General features: G+C 35.7%; 1 protein-coding gene across 2 annotated transcripts; it reads left to right on the top strand.

The window, feature by feature from the left end:
* Positions 1-965: 965 nt before the first annotated feature.
* SYT4 (synaptotagmin 4) lies at positions 966-10,896 on the top strand. Of its 2 annotated transcripts, none has more exons than XM_046025996.1 (4): positions 966-1,243; positions 4,177-4,991; positions 6,704-6,821; positions 8,175-10,896. In XM_046025996.1, the coding sequence occupies exons 1-4, from the start codon at positions 1,210-1,212 to the stop codon at positions 8,480-8,482; spliced, it is 1,275 nt and encodes a 424-aa protein (XP_045881952.1). In that variant the 5' UTR covers positions 966-1,209; the 3' UTR covers positions 8,483-10,896. The 2 variants fall into 2 exon arrangements, with proteins under 2 accessions (XP_045881952.1, XP_045881951.1); XM_046025995.1 differs by having other exon boundaries at positions 969-1,243; positions 6,701-6,821.
* Positions 10,897-12,002: the final 1,106 nt, after the last annotated feature.

The following is a 12,002-nucleotide window of genomic DNA, read 5'->3' as shown; positions in this document are numbered from 1 at the left end:
GAGCAATAATTGACAGTTGGAGTTACAACCTGAGCTCTCTCCTTTGGAAAATTGCTAAATATTTGTTTTAAAAGGCACACTCTTCAGATTAAAATTAATCAGAATCTGGCACTGGATATCCAGTTCCTCAACCCCAGAAATATCATCAGTTCAGAAAAACAATATACTTGAAAAAATAATATTCCTTTGAAAATAACCAATAATTATCAATTTCATTCATTTTCAATTTTGGTCTGATTCTTGTAATTCTTTTGCACAATCCTATTAGAAGTCAGGACTTTTAACCAGAAACATCATTCCAGGAGCAGTCTCATTATATGCAAAAGTCATAACTGAAAGTGAGTCTGAATATAGAAGGGATTATTCCCATCTGTTCTTAAGTACTTTAACTGGTCAAATGTCAGATATTAAAGGGAGGAGAGCTGATAGACAGATGGAGCAACAGCATTAGCAAAATGTCTAGATTATTTATTAGAAAATAAGTGATTATAGTGGGAAAACTGTTGTCTTATTTCAAATGGATCAATGTGCAGTGGATTCTTTTCTAACATAGGTATAATGTATCAAAGAAAGAATTAGAAAGGGAGAAACATATTCCTTCATGTCACAATGTTCATTTGATGCAGAAATTTTTCTCTTCTCACTCTTACCGTAAATCACCTCTGTAAATTTCATTATTCTGATAACTCACAGACACGCTTTTACTGATCTTGATGATCAGAAGATTTTCTATTAGAAACTGACAGGAATGAGTTTGGGGGCTCATCCCCATGTGCCTCTGAGCCCCCACAGAGTAGCAGAGCTAATCTCCAGTAGTCCAACAGTTAAAATAATTGATGAGAATGTGTTGAATCCTCAGGAGAGAAGGGAGGAAGAAAGAAGGAGAGGAGAGGCTTGGAGGGCGGAGGGGAGGAGGGCAGGTGCTGATTTCAACCCTGTAGCGTCAGGATTGCGTCAATTCGGGTTTCAGCCACGTCTAGTGTCTCAGAGACGAGCTTCTCAGAAGAGCCAAAACAGGAACAGGGGTGGCAAATCACTGTGCGAGAGCAAGTGGACCTCCCTCTTTGCCTCCTCCCGTTCCAGGCGCAGGTCCCCTGAGCTCGCGCTGTTGTTTTCAGCACTCAGGAAAGCCAGCGCTTCAGATCCAGGCAAGTGAATCAAGCCAGGGAGTTTTCCGTTCAGCACCTCGGACAGAACACGCAGCAAAAAATGGCTCCGATCACTACCAGCCGGGAAGAATTTGGTAAGCAAGTTACTCAACTTATAACTGTGGTTGTTTCTTGAATACTCCAGAGTGGGCTGTGATGTTGGTGTTATTCTTGTTGTTTTTTCAGGGGATGCTGGATATAGATTTCCTAGGTAGTTAATCTGAAAGAAAATGAGAACTGTAAAGGGGCAATCGTGGCTTATCTCTGTTGTTTCTCCCTTCCTTGCTATCTTTCGACTTAAAATTGCCTTCTGCTAGGGAGATTTTACATCCAAGAAGTTCCTAAACATGTAGCTCTGTAAATCGCAGCACGCGCTAAGTAAAGGAAAGGGAGTCTGTTGTGTGTTGTTGGTTTCATTAATTCTGTAGGTGATTTTTATTTGTAGGTAAATCTGTTTTTAACTTACCAGGACAAGCCAATGTTTCTGTGATTACATAAGGGTTTGATCTCGGTATAAAACAACTTGAATGTTGGGGGTTTGGGGTGTATATTTTATTTTAGAGTGTACCATAAGGTTGTTTTTCTCTGCTATGTTTTTCCTGTATCCTTGAAATATGTTGCTAGTGGAAGACAGAGAATCCTATGATGCTAGGGTTAAAGTGGTATTTGAAATGAACCGGCTTGGTTCATTGCATTTCGCAGGTGAGGTAACCAAAGCCCAGAGATGTGAGAGAAGTATTGCACGTCAAACAGTTAACTAAAAGCTACTGGAAAGTAAAATTAGGAATCCTGTTTTCCAGTTCAATTTCCCTCTTCCTATACCAAATTTTTGGCCCCATTGCTCTCTTTCTCTCAGTAAATAAAATCAGATGTACTTTAAAAAGTCATATTTTTAGGTCCCATTATATTTCAAAGACAAGAGATGAAGTTTTACTTACTTTACAAGTATTCAAAAAAATCAGGAAATTTTATAGAAGTTTGTGAATAAGGAATGTTATTTATGAATAAATGATAATTGTTATTAAACTAAGTGAAATGACTGAGGTCTTTACTCTCAGAAGCTTAAGATCTTATCAGTTGGAGAATACAGAGGGAGTACGTGCGTCTTTCTGTCTTACTGAATATTTTGCCTTATGACATAGTATTGAATAGAGACAATTTGTGACATTATATTCAGAAATGAGTTTCCTTTACAGCCTTCCATTTGGGTAATTGAGTTTATATTGTTGTGATGTTTATTCCTGATTTCTGATTTGAAAATAAGAAATTTTCTAATACTGAGGCATTTTCAAAGATAGTGCTAGGGAAAAATATGTTCTAGCTTGGGCCATCAGTCTATTTAGAAAAAAAAAAAAGGATCATTTTCTATTGCATTTATTGTTCTCCTAGCATTGGCTAAGGAATCACCTTAGTTGATGATTTTGGTTTTGCTTCCTGGCCTTGGATTATTGGAGAGTCCAGGAGTGGATTTTTTCCCCCCACAGAGACTTCAATAGGAGAAAAAACCAAAAAGCTGATACTAAGTTTAGCTGATTATCTTTAACTCTCACCTCATTCTTTTTCTGTAGCATTTACTGTTTTTTCTACTTGGGGAATTCAAAGGTTTATTTTTCATCTTTACATGATCAGTTCCTTGATCTAATTAAACAATGGAATTTTTTATTGTTGTTTTTTAATTTTATATATGTCTGCTCGTATTTGTCATTACTGATTCTTATATTCTTTGAGTTCAGTTTTGAAATTATGAAGTAGATAGGCAAAAGATTTGGGGGGATGGGGAACGGGAGTAACAAAAGATTGTTCTTTCAGGGGTTATTCAAACAAGCCTTAACCCTTTCCTGACTGGGACCTCTAACTTTACTATTCACTATTTGGGATAAAAATACACAAGAATGAAACTAGAAACAGATAATACTACATTAGTTATATTCACTATGATTAAATTAAACATTGACTCAATTGCTGCTCTGTGTCTGATATAACAATACTGCTTTTACTTACACAGTGTTACTAATCATTAGTTGGAGGAATATGCTTACATATGGGTCGTGATAAGCTTCATGCATAATCAATGCTATCTAATGTCAGTAATTTAATGTGCCCTCATTAAGGTAAGAATGCCAAGTTCAATTTTATTACCATTTGCCATGTGGAAAAATGTTAGAAAAAAATCAGTTATGGATAAAATTGAACTCTAAATTATCTATATTCACTCTTAATATGTGTTAAAGAATGATGATTCATTTGTAACCATTGTTTTATTTTTATCCCACTTGGGGTTTTGTACTTCAGATATTCAGTGTTTGAGAAATTTTGGTCTGTATACCAGGAGTTTGCAGTGGTATAAGTTATATAATAACAATACCCTGCTGTTCATCTTTTTTTGTTCTTTTTTCCTTAATGTATGTAACATTTCTCTTACCAGTGTTCCATAATTGAAATTGAAATTATTGATAGTTTGTGATAATAGCAGATAATGTTCCTTCATTTCTTAAAATTCCTGGAACCACTAGCCCCTAGATGTTTCCTTCTTGAATCCGGGATAAATAATGAACTAATAATACAAAATTTCTCAGTATTTGAAGAATGTGCATTTAGAGTTTCATAGTCAGTAAAAATTGATGCTTCTGGAAAGCTTCAAAATGTCAAGAAAGCATAATGAAATTAGTACTGATTTATCATGCTATAGTTAACTCACATTATCTGAGAAAACAAAGGTAGGTCAGGGTCATTTAGCATCCCTCATCCCTGACCAAGCCCGGTCACCTTTTTATTTTATTTGCAAAAAAACCCTACTGAAACGAAGAAGTTTCTATCATAGTGTATTTCTTTTCTGTCTGTCACACAGTGTATGTGTTTATTCCTGAAGGTGATATGAAATGTGTACATAACTCATACCCAGAACAGTCAGAAAGTACTCCAATCTGTGCAACCTACAGCAATTGCCAGCTCCAGCATGCTTTTCAAATAGGCTCATATCTCCAACTCCACTCCTTTAATGTATTTTATTGGTCATTTGATTTTTCAGATGAAATCCCCACAGTGGTGGGGATCTTCAGTGCATTTGGCTTGGTCTTCACAGTCTCTCTGTTTGCTTGGATCTGCTGTCAGAGAAAATCATCCAAGTCTAACAAGACTCCTCCATATAAGTTTGTGCATGTACTAAAAGGAGTTGATATTTATCCTGAAAATCTAAGTAGCAAGAAGAAGTTTGGAGCAGATGACAAAAATGAAGTAAAGAATAAACCAGCTGTGCCAAAGAATTCATTACATCTTGACCTTGAGAAGAGAGATCTCAATGGCAATTTTCCCAAAACAAACCTCAAAGCTAGTAGCCCTTCTGATCTGGAGAATGTGACCCCAAAGCTCTTTTCAGAAGGGGAGAAAGAGGCTATTTCCCCTGATAGCTTAAAGTCCAGCACTTCCCTTACTTCAGAAGAGAAACAGGAGAAGCTGGGAACCCTCTTCTTCTCCTTAGAGTACAACTTTGAGAAGAAAGCATTTGTGGTGAATATCAAGGAAGCCCGTGGCTTGCCAGCCATGGATGAGCAGTCAATGACCTCTGACCCATATATCAAAATGACGATCCTCCCAGAGAAGAAGCATAAAGTGAAAACCAGAGTTCTGAGAAAGACCTTGGACCCAGCTTTTGATGAGACCTTTACATTCTATGGGATCCTGTACACCCAGATCCAAGAGCTGGCCTTGCACTTCACAATCTTGAGTTTTGACAGGTTTTCAAGAGATGATATCATTGGAGAAGTCCTTATTCCTCTGGCAGGAATTGAATTATCTGATGGAAAAATGTTAATGAACAGAGAGATTATCAAGAGAAATGTTAGGGTAATTCACTTTTAGTGCTTAAAGTATTTATAAACAACCTCTTATGTAGCTTTTGTGTATCTAGGGGATTTTCACTAAACTATAAGTTTTATACATATCATCTTTACCATGTTTAATTATTATTAATCATAATCAAATGGGGAACAAGGGACTAGAGTAGATGAAAGAAAATTTAATCCACATCTGAAATGCTTAAAGTATTTTAATTATATAAAATAAATAGGCATCCATTGCGGATATTTAAATAGCACTTATATAAATATTTCTGTTAATGTTTATCATAAGTAATTTGACTAGGACTTCCACTTAACCTAAAATGCAGGTAAATATTTCATATTCATAAACAAGTTAACAACGATGTTTTAACATCAGCATAATTGAATTTGAAATTGAAACTGAAATTGAAAATTAAATCAGTTTATCCTGAGGATTTGGAAGTTGTATTGACTTTTTATGGAATTGCTTTTCAAAGAGGAGCCATCACATCATATTGAATTATAAATGTTCATCACTATGTTGTATGACAAGAAGTGAGTTACTCTGCCTTTGTAGTTATATGGCTGTGGTAGTTCTGAAACTATTAGACAATGATAATATATCAAATTTAATCCTATTTCCCCTTTAAAAACAGAACTCAGTTGATTTAAACTGTAGTACTTCAGAGTAATTTGTTTCTGTAAGGCACGATTTTATAGAATACCATAAAGATCACTTTTGTTTCTTTGTTGAAATTAATGAAAAGTCAAGGTTCAGAAAATTAAGTAGCTTGTTTGAGACACCAAGGTGTTTAGTGGCACAGTAGGAATAAAGATATATTCCCTACTCTTATTCTTCTTGAACTACTTATCCATATAATGACCCCATGTCAGTTTTTGTATATAGATTGTAGTTTTAGGAGCTCTGGCCCACCATCATTCTTAGTTATAATCTAGCCCTGAGTTTACATATTTGTTAATATCAGGTAAAACTTGTAATTTGAGTTCTTGGTCTTCTTACCAAATGTCTTTAAAGTACAAATAAAATCTAAGTAGCATACAAAGAAGTATCTTATGATACCCTCCAAAAACAAAGTATTTAAAAATGGGGTCAATTCCCTCCAATACTTAATTCATTTCTTGGATTTGAAAGAGGACTTTGAGTGGGGGCTAGGGACAGAGAGTTTTAACTCCATCAGTTCTCTGGGACAGGCGATAGTAGCAGTTAGAATAAATGTCAGTTGCTCTGAATTTAAATTACACTAATGTCAGTGCTTTTTAAAAAATCGAAATCAAATCAAACTTATGATGAGTCATTTTGCCCTACACAGATCCATTCAAATGATTAGACATTTATTAATAACTTCAAAAAGTAGTCATTCAGTTAAAAAGTAAAAACAGATAAACAACAACAGCAATACCTCAGTATAGGCTGTATTCTCAATATCCTTTTAAAGATTTCTAGTAATGGGTGTGGCTAACTCTTTACAAATTTTAATATCTGGTAGTACCTAAAACCACCACAAGATGGCAGACAGTTGTTTTTAGAAGGTGATGATGGTATGGAACAAAACCTTGTGATTACTGTTGAATTCTTTAGCATATTAAAATAAAAAGAAGTAGGAAAACTACATTTAAATAACAATATTGTATTGTTTTAAAATCTTTTATAAGTATGAATTTCAAAACAAGAAAAATAATAAAAATATTTATACCACATCTCTCTTTGTTTAGAAGTCTTCAGGACGGGGTGAGTTACTGATCTCTCTCTGCTATCAGTCCACGACAAATACTCTCACTGTGGTTGTTTTAAAAGCTCGACACCTGCCTAAAGCTGATGTGTCTGGACTTTCAGGTAAGAATGCTTCTGAAAAATTCAGTGTCAGTGTATAAGTAATATATTGGGCAAAATAGTTAGCAACTAACATGACTTTGATTTACCTTTTACTCACAAGCACAAGAGATCTGATTGTTTTTCTGTTTCTCATTTAATGAAATAACAATGTAAGCCAGTGCCATTAGTGAGAAAAAGAAAACTATCTAGTCCTAAATTCTAAGCCATTGCTAAGACATGGTAAATATATGACTGTATGGGTTCGAAGCAGAAAACAGTAATAAATGCTGAGGTAAGAGATCATAGCCAAAAATTTCTCAATGGTTTGGGAGAAGAGTTCTTAATTTTAGTATTTTGGGTGAGCCTTCCTACACTTATGCTTCTGTTGTTTTTATTATTTTTCCTTTAATTCCTTATGGACCTGCTTTAAACATTAGCTTTTAGTTTTGTGACTAATTAAAAATAATTCCTTGTTGTATCACACAGTGAAAAGAATACATGACCTATGGAGTAAATGATCTGAGTTCAAATTCTAACCCTTCCATTTTAGTATACAATCTTGGCTGTGTTTCATAATCTCTGTACAAACTAGATGTAATAATGCTTACCTTGAGGGGGATTGTGAAGACTAGAAAGATATACTTCATTAAATAACATCTATTTCTATTATTATTACTACTATTGTTTATTAATGGCTGTTGAAGACATGATCTTAAAGTTTTGGATTAGGACACTCAAATGAACTCACGTGCTTCAACCAGAAAGAAATAAAAATAATATAATTAAATGTGTGATAAGGTAACATGATCCTAAAATCCATACATTAAGGATGACACAGGGAAGATGAACATTGGAAAACAGGAAGCAAACCCAGCTGGTGATTAAAGAAGCCCAAAATTTAAAGCACTAAAGGACATTGCCATTGTGAATTCTAAATGCCCACACAACAGAAAAGTAGAGAGGTAGAGAGACTCTACCAAAGTCATACTATTCAATCAGGTTAGGTCTTGTCTAAGGCTTTTTTCTTCTATCTTGTTTTCTGGACTGAGTTATACACAATCAGAATGAGCCATTAGAAGTTGTTGTTGTTGTTGTTGTTGTTGTTGTTTTAATGATCTCTTCTTCTTGCCATTATACTTCCTTTCCCATCCTATGGTTTAGAACTGTTTTCTCTTCACATTGCATGTTCTTACTTGTTTTCATTTTTTTGACAATAGAGAGGTCAAACTTGATCCATATTTTCACTTTGCTCTGACACCTTTTCATTCCAATCTCATTTTATTGGCATGCATCAATCTCTAAGGGTATCATTATGTTGAGATCAACTCTCCAGCCAGGTTCTGCCAGGATAATGTCTGTCATTTACCATTGCAGATCCCTACGTGAAAGTGAACCTGTACCATGCCAAAAAGAGAATCTCAAAAAAGAAGACTCATGTGAAGAAATGCACCCCCAATGCAGTGTTCAATGAACTGTTTGTCTTTGATATTCCTTGTGAGGGTCTTGAAGAGATAAGTGTTGAATTTCTGGTTTTGGATTCTGAAAGGGGGTCCAGAAATGAGGTGATAGGGCGGTTGGTCCTGGGTGCAGCTGCAGAAGGAACCGGTGGAGAGCACTGGAAAGAGATCTGTGACTATCCCAGGAGACAAATTGCCAAGTGGCATATGCTCTGTGATGGGTAGTGTCCTAGCCATGTTAAGTTGGAACTTAATGATTTTTACGAAGCAAGGAGCAATTTTCTTTCTCTTTTTTTCCTGATTCGTGATTACTAGCTTGTGATAGCAAGCTGCTCTTTTGTTGTTGTTGTTTGAAATGGATTGAATTAGCAGACCAGAAAGTAACTGTAAATGTGTATCATGATATTTCCCCCCAATATTAGAGAAGTTGGATAAATTTTCATGAGCTCTTCAGTCTCTTCTGCAGGTTACCAGAGTAGCTGAGCATTTTATGAATCCTGCAGTGCAATCCCAAGCTATTCATGTGGTTTAGAAGGTGCTGATCTTGTGGGAACATGTCACTGGAAAGCAATGTGATTTTTAGGATTTGCAAATGAAGAGCATATTTTCTCTTATGAAAATTCATCCGTTTTTCTTCAGATGGGGAAATCAATTTTTATTTAAATCCAAAGATATTAAAGAAATGTTCTCTAGTTTGTTTTTATTCATTATGTCATGTGCAAATGGTTGTCTTGCATATAAAAGTATATGGCCATTTCTCTTTGTAATTATTTGATACAACTTATTATAACAGGAGTAACTTGGTTTTGTTTCAAAAGGACAGTGAACAAGCTGAGAAACCATTTCATTAAAGGGCTGAGTTGAGAACACTGTGGCTGAAATATTGTTTTTCTCCCTCCTAAGGTTATATGTGAGTCAGATTGTTAGAAAATATGATCTCACATAAGAACTGCGGCCTTGAATTATTCACTGCCCTTCAAAAACATCAGTGTAGTCTAAGAAAGCCCTGTTTACCTTTGTGAAATTGTGGAATTAGTTAGTGGGTAAAGAAATAAACTTCAGCTAGAAATCCAGTTAGAAATGCAGCTTTCTGAAAAGAAATATGTACGGTACACAAGTGTGCGTTCAAGGCCATCCCTTGTCTACAGAAAGGGCATGACTAAGTCTTCTAGCAGCTTGTCCTCCCCCAGGAAGGACTAAGCTACTATTTGGAAAGACACAGACAGGCTTGAAGTTTTAACCACCGCCAGACAGAAAGCATCACTTAAACCAAGAAACTAAGTAATGCCTGGAAAATAGCTATACAGCAAAGCCTAATATAATTTACACGTTTTCACACAAAATCTATTTAGGCTGTCAAATTAGCACAACAAAGTATGTTTCACTATCTTTCCTAGGCTAATTTGTCTTGAGCTGTTGTCTGCGGAGCAGTTTATAGACTCGTGTCTTTTGTGGTTTGCCAGTGCCAGGGCTCTGAAATTGTGAAAACCTGCTCAAGAAAAGCTGCACCCTGGGATTACTTGAAAGGATGAACTTGGGGTCATGTCACCATATTTGAGTTTTTAGAGCCTATGAGTGAAACTGGACACAGTCGAATTATTCAATATGCAAGTTAGAGATAAAGTCTACTGAAAAACTTCCACTTTGAGTCAGGTTTTGTGTCAGTACCTTAGCTGTCTTTGAGAATGTGTTTGATATCACAGTGTTTGTAAGTTCTATGACAATGCATTTTCACAACAACATACATGCTTTTTATGACTATGCCTAATGTAAAGAAAATGTTTTACATTCTGTATGTACAAAGATCGAAGTCAGCCTCTTTTTTTGTGCTTTAAGATGACTTTGGGATTCAAAAAAAAAAAAAAAAAAGAGTATTCCCTAATCATTGTCTTTATCCACCAGAAGGTCACCTTACAGCATTTCCATAAAAGCAACACAAAATGAATCATAGTCAGTGTGTGCTTTGGGGAGGTCAGATGGCCTTTTTATTGTATGTATATTTGTTATCAAGGGCCATGGAGTAGAATCTATTTTGGAGTTCTGAAAAGTTGTGAGGAGTCAACTCTAAGTATCCTTCACAGCAGCCAGAAGGTAATGGTGGTACCAAGTAAAGTATGGTTGTTGGAGGGTGATTTTTTTTTTTATTGGAACAGCAAAACCAACAATGAATAATTTGTAAATAGTTTTTAGTTTTTAAAATTTAAAGTGTTTTTGAGTGTGAAAAGTTGAGTAAAACTCTTTGTTACTGCTTTTAAGAAAAGAAAGAAGGAAAACTAGAAAGGAATGGAAGCAGAAAGGGACATCTGCGATCCCATCATCTTCTGAAAATTAAACTGTTTTATAATGTATTACAATATCAGTGTGAATATCTTGAATTCTGTTGCAAATCCTGCACTGTATGAAACATGTAAATTAACTGTTTGTCTGATTAGCCAATCCAACCACCCTCACGGGGAGGTCTCTGTGTTTGAAGAACCGTGTAACTCAGTAACTGACTTGTTCTGATGTTGTGACTCAGTAGAAGTGATTTGGAAGGAAGCATGGTGTATGAGATGGTGTCTGTTCTTTTGTGCCAGCTCTGTATGATGTTTGTAAGACCATATTTGTAAGACATCAATAAATTGCTGCTTTCGCCCAACTCATTTCAACTCAAACTTTTTGCCAAAAGACTATATTAAGAATTCTATTATTTCTTCCTAAGCTTTAAGTTTCTTGAACGCATCTCCTGGCATAGAATAGGGATCACGAGTGATTCAGCACTAAGGTCTTTCATATTTCTTATTTTATTTTGCTAAATCCTCATAACAACCATCTTGGAAAATTATTATTATCCCTATGTTACAGAAGCAACAGGACTTGAGGAGCTTAGGCAGTTGACTCAAGTGCATATGGATAGTGAATAAAAAGATTTCTTGGCTGACTGTTCTCTTCCCTCCCTGCCATACCACTCTCCTGGAGAAGTCCTCATCAATGAATCAGCTAGACCCTTAAAGGGGATAATGCCCAAATTCTGTGGCTTACTCATTCTTCTTTTCTTAAAATATTTTATTTATTTATTTATTTGGGAGATAGAGAGAACATGAGTGGGGGTGGGGAGGGCAGAGGGACAGGGACACGTAGACTCCCTGCTGAGTGGGGCTCGATCCCAGGAGCCTAAGATCATGACCTAAGCCAAAGCCGTATGCTTAACCAACTGAGCCACCCAGGTACCTTAAGACTTTTCCTTTCTACAGCATATTCACTTTTCCATATTTTATTTACTTTTTCACTATTTTCTAGCACCATTCTTTATTCTTCCTTTTTTTCTCTCTTTGGCTATCTTACTTCTCATTTTAGTTTCTTTCATTACTTATTTTATATTACTGCCTTTTATTTTCTTTTCAATATTCCCTATGTCCTTGCACCAGATAGATATGGTTAGAAAACTGGTATGGAAATGGAAGTCTTATTTCTTCTTAGAAGCGGGGAGAAAAAAACTCTCAGGACATCTGCAGCATTCCCATCAAACACCAGCTAAGGCGAATGGGAATTATGGGACCCACAACTGGAGGATCAGCCACTGTTTATAACATCAGTTTGTGTCAACAGGTGAATGGATAAATCAATTTTGGTCTGTCTACACAGTGTAACTCTACTAAACAATGAAAATAAATGAACTACTGATAGATACAGCAACATAAAGAGTCTTAATAATTATGCTGCATTAAGGAAGCCAGATAATCTCCCCTGTCCCTCCAATGTAGAA

This window comes from Meles meles, chromosome 12 (genome assembly GCF_922984935.1).
Source record: "Meles meles chromosome 12, mMelMel3.1 paternal haplotype, whole genome shotgun sequence".
NCBI classification, from domain to species: Eukaryota; Metazoa; Chordata; class Mammalia; order Carnivora; family Mustelidae; genus Meles; species Meles meles.
The sequence above is the reverse complement of the archived record's forward strand: the minus strand, read 5'-3'. Positions and strand labels throughout refer to the sequence as shown.

What these genes read in the sequence shown, in the direction of transcription:
- SYT4 (XM_046025995.1), top strand. Translation starts at nt 1,210, where the DNA reads ATGGCTCCGATCACTACCAGCCGGGAAGAATTTG. An exon ending in TTATCAAGAGAAATGTTAGG is followed by an intron (nt 4,992 to 6,700) that starts GTAATTCACTTT and finishes CTCTTTGTTTAG; the next exon opens with AAGTCTTCAGGACGGGGTGA. An exon ending in TGATGTGTCTGGACTTTCAG is followed by an intron (nt 6,822 to 8,174) that starts GTAAGAATGCTT and finishes TTACCATTGCAG; the next exon opens with ATCCCTACGTGAAAGTGAAC.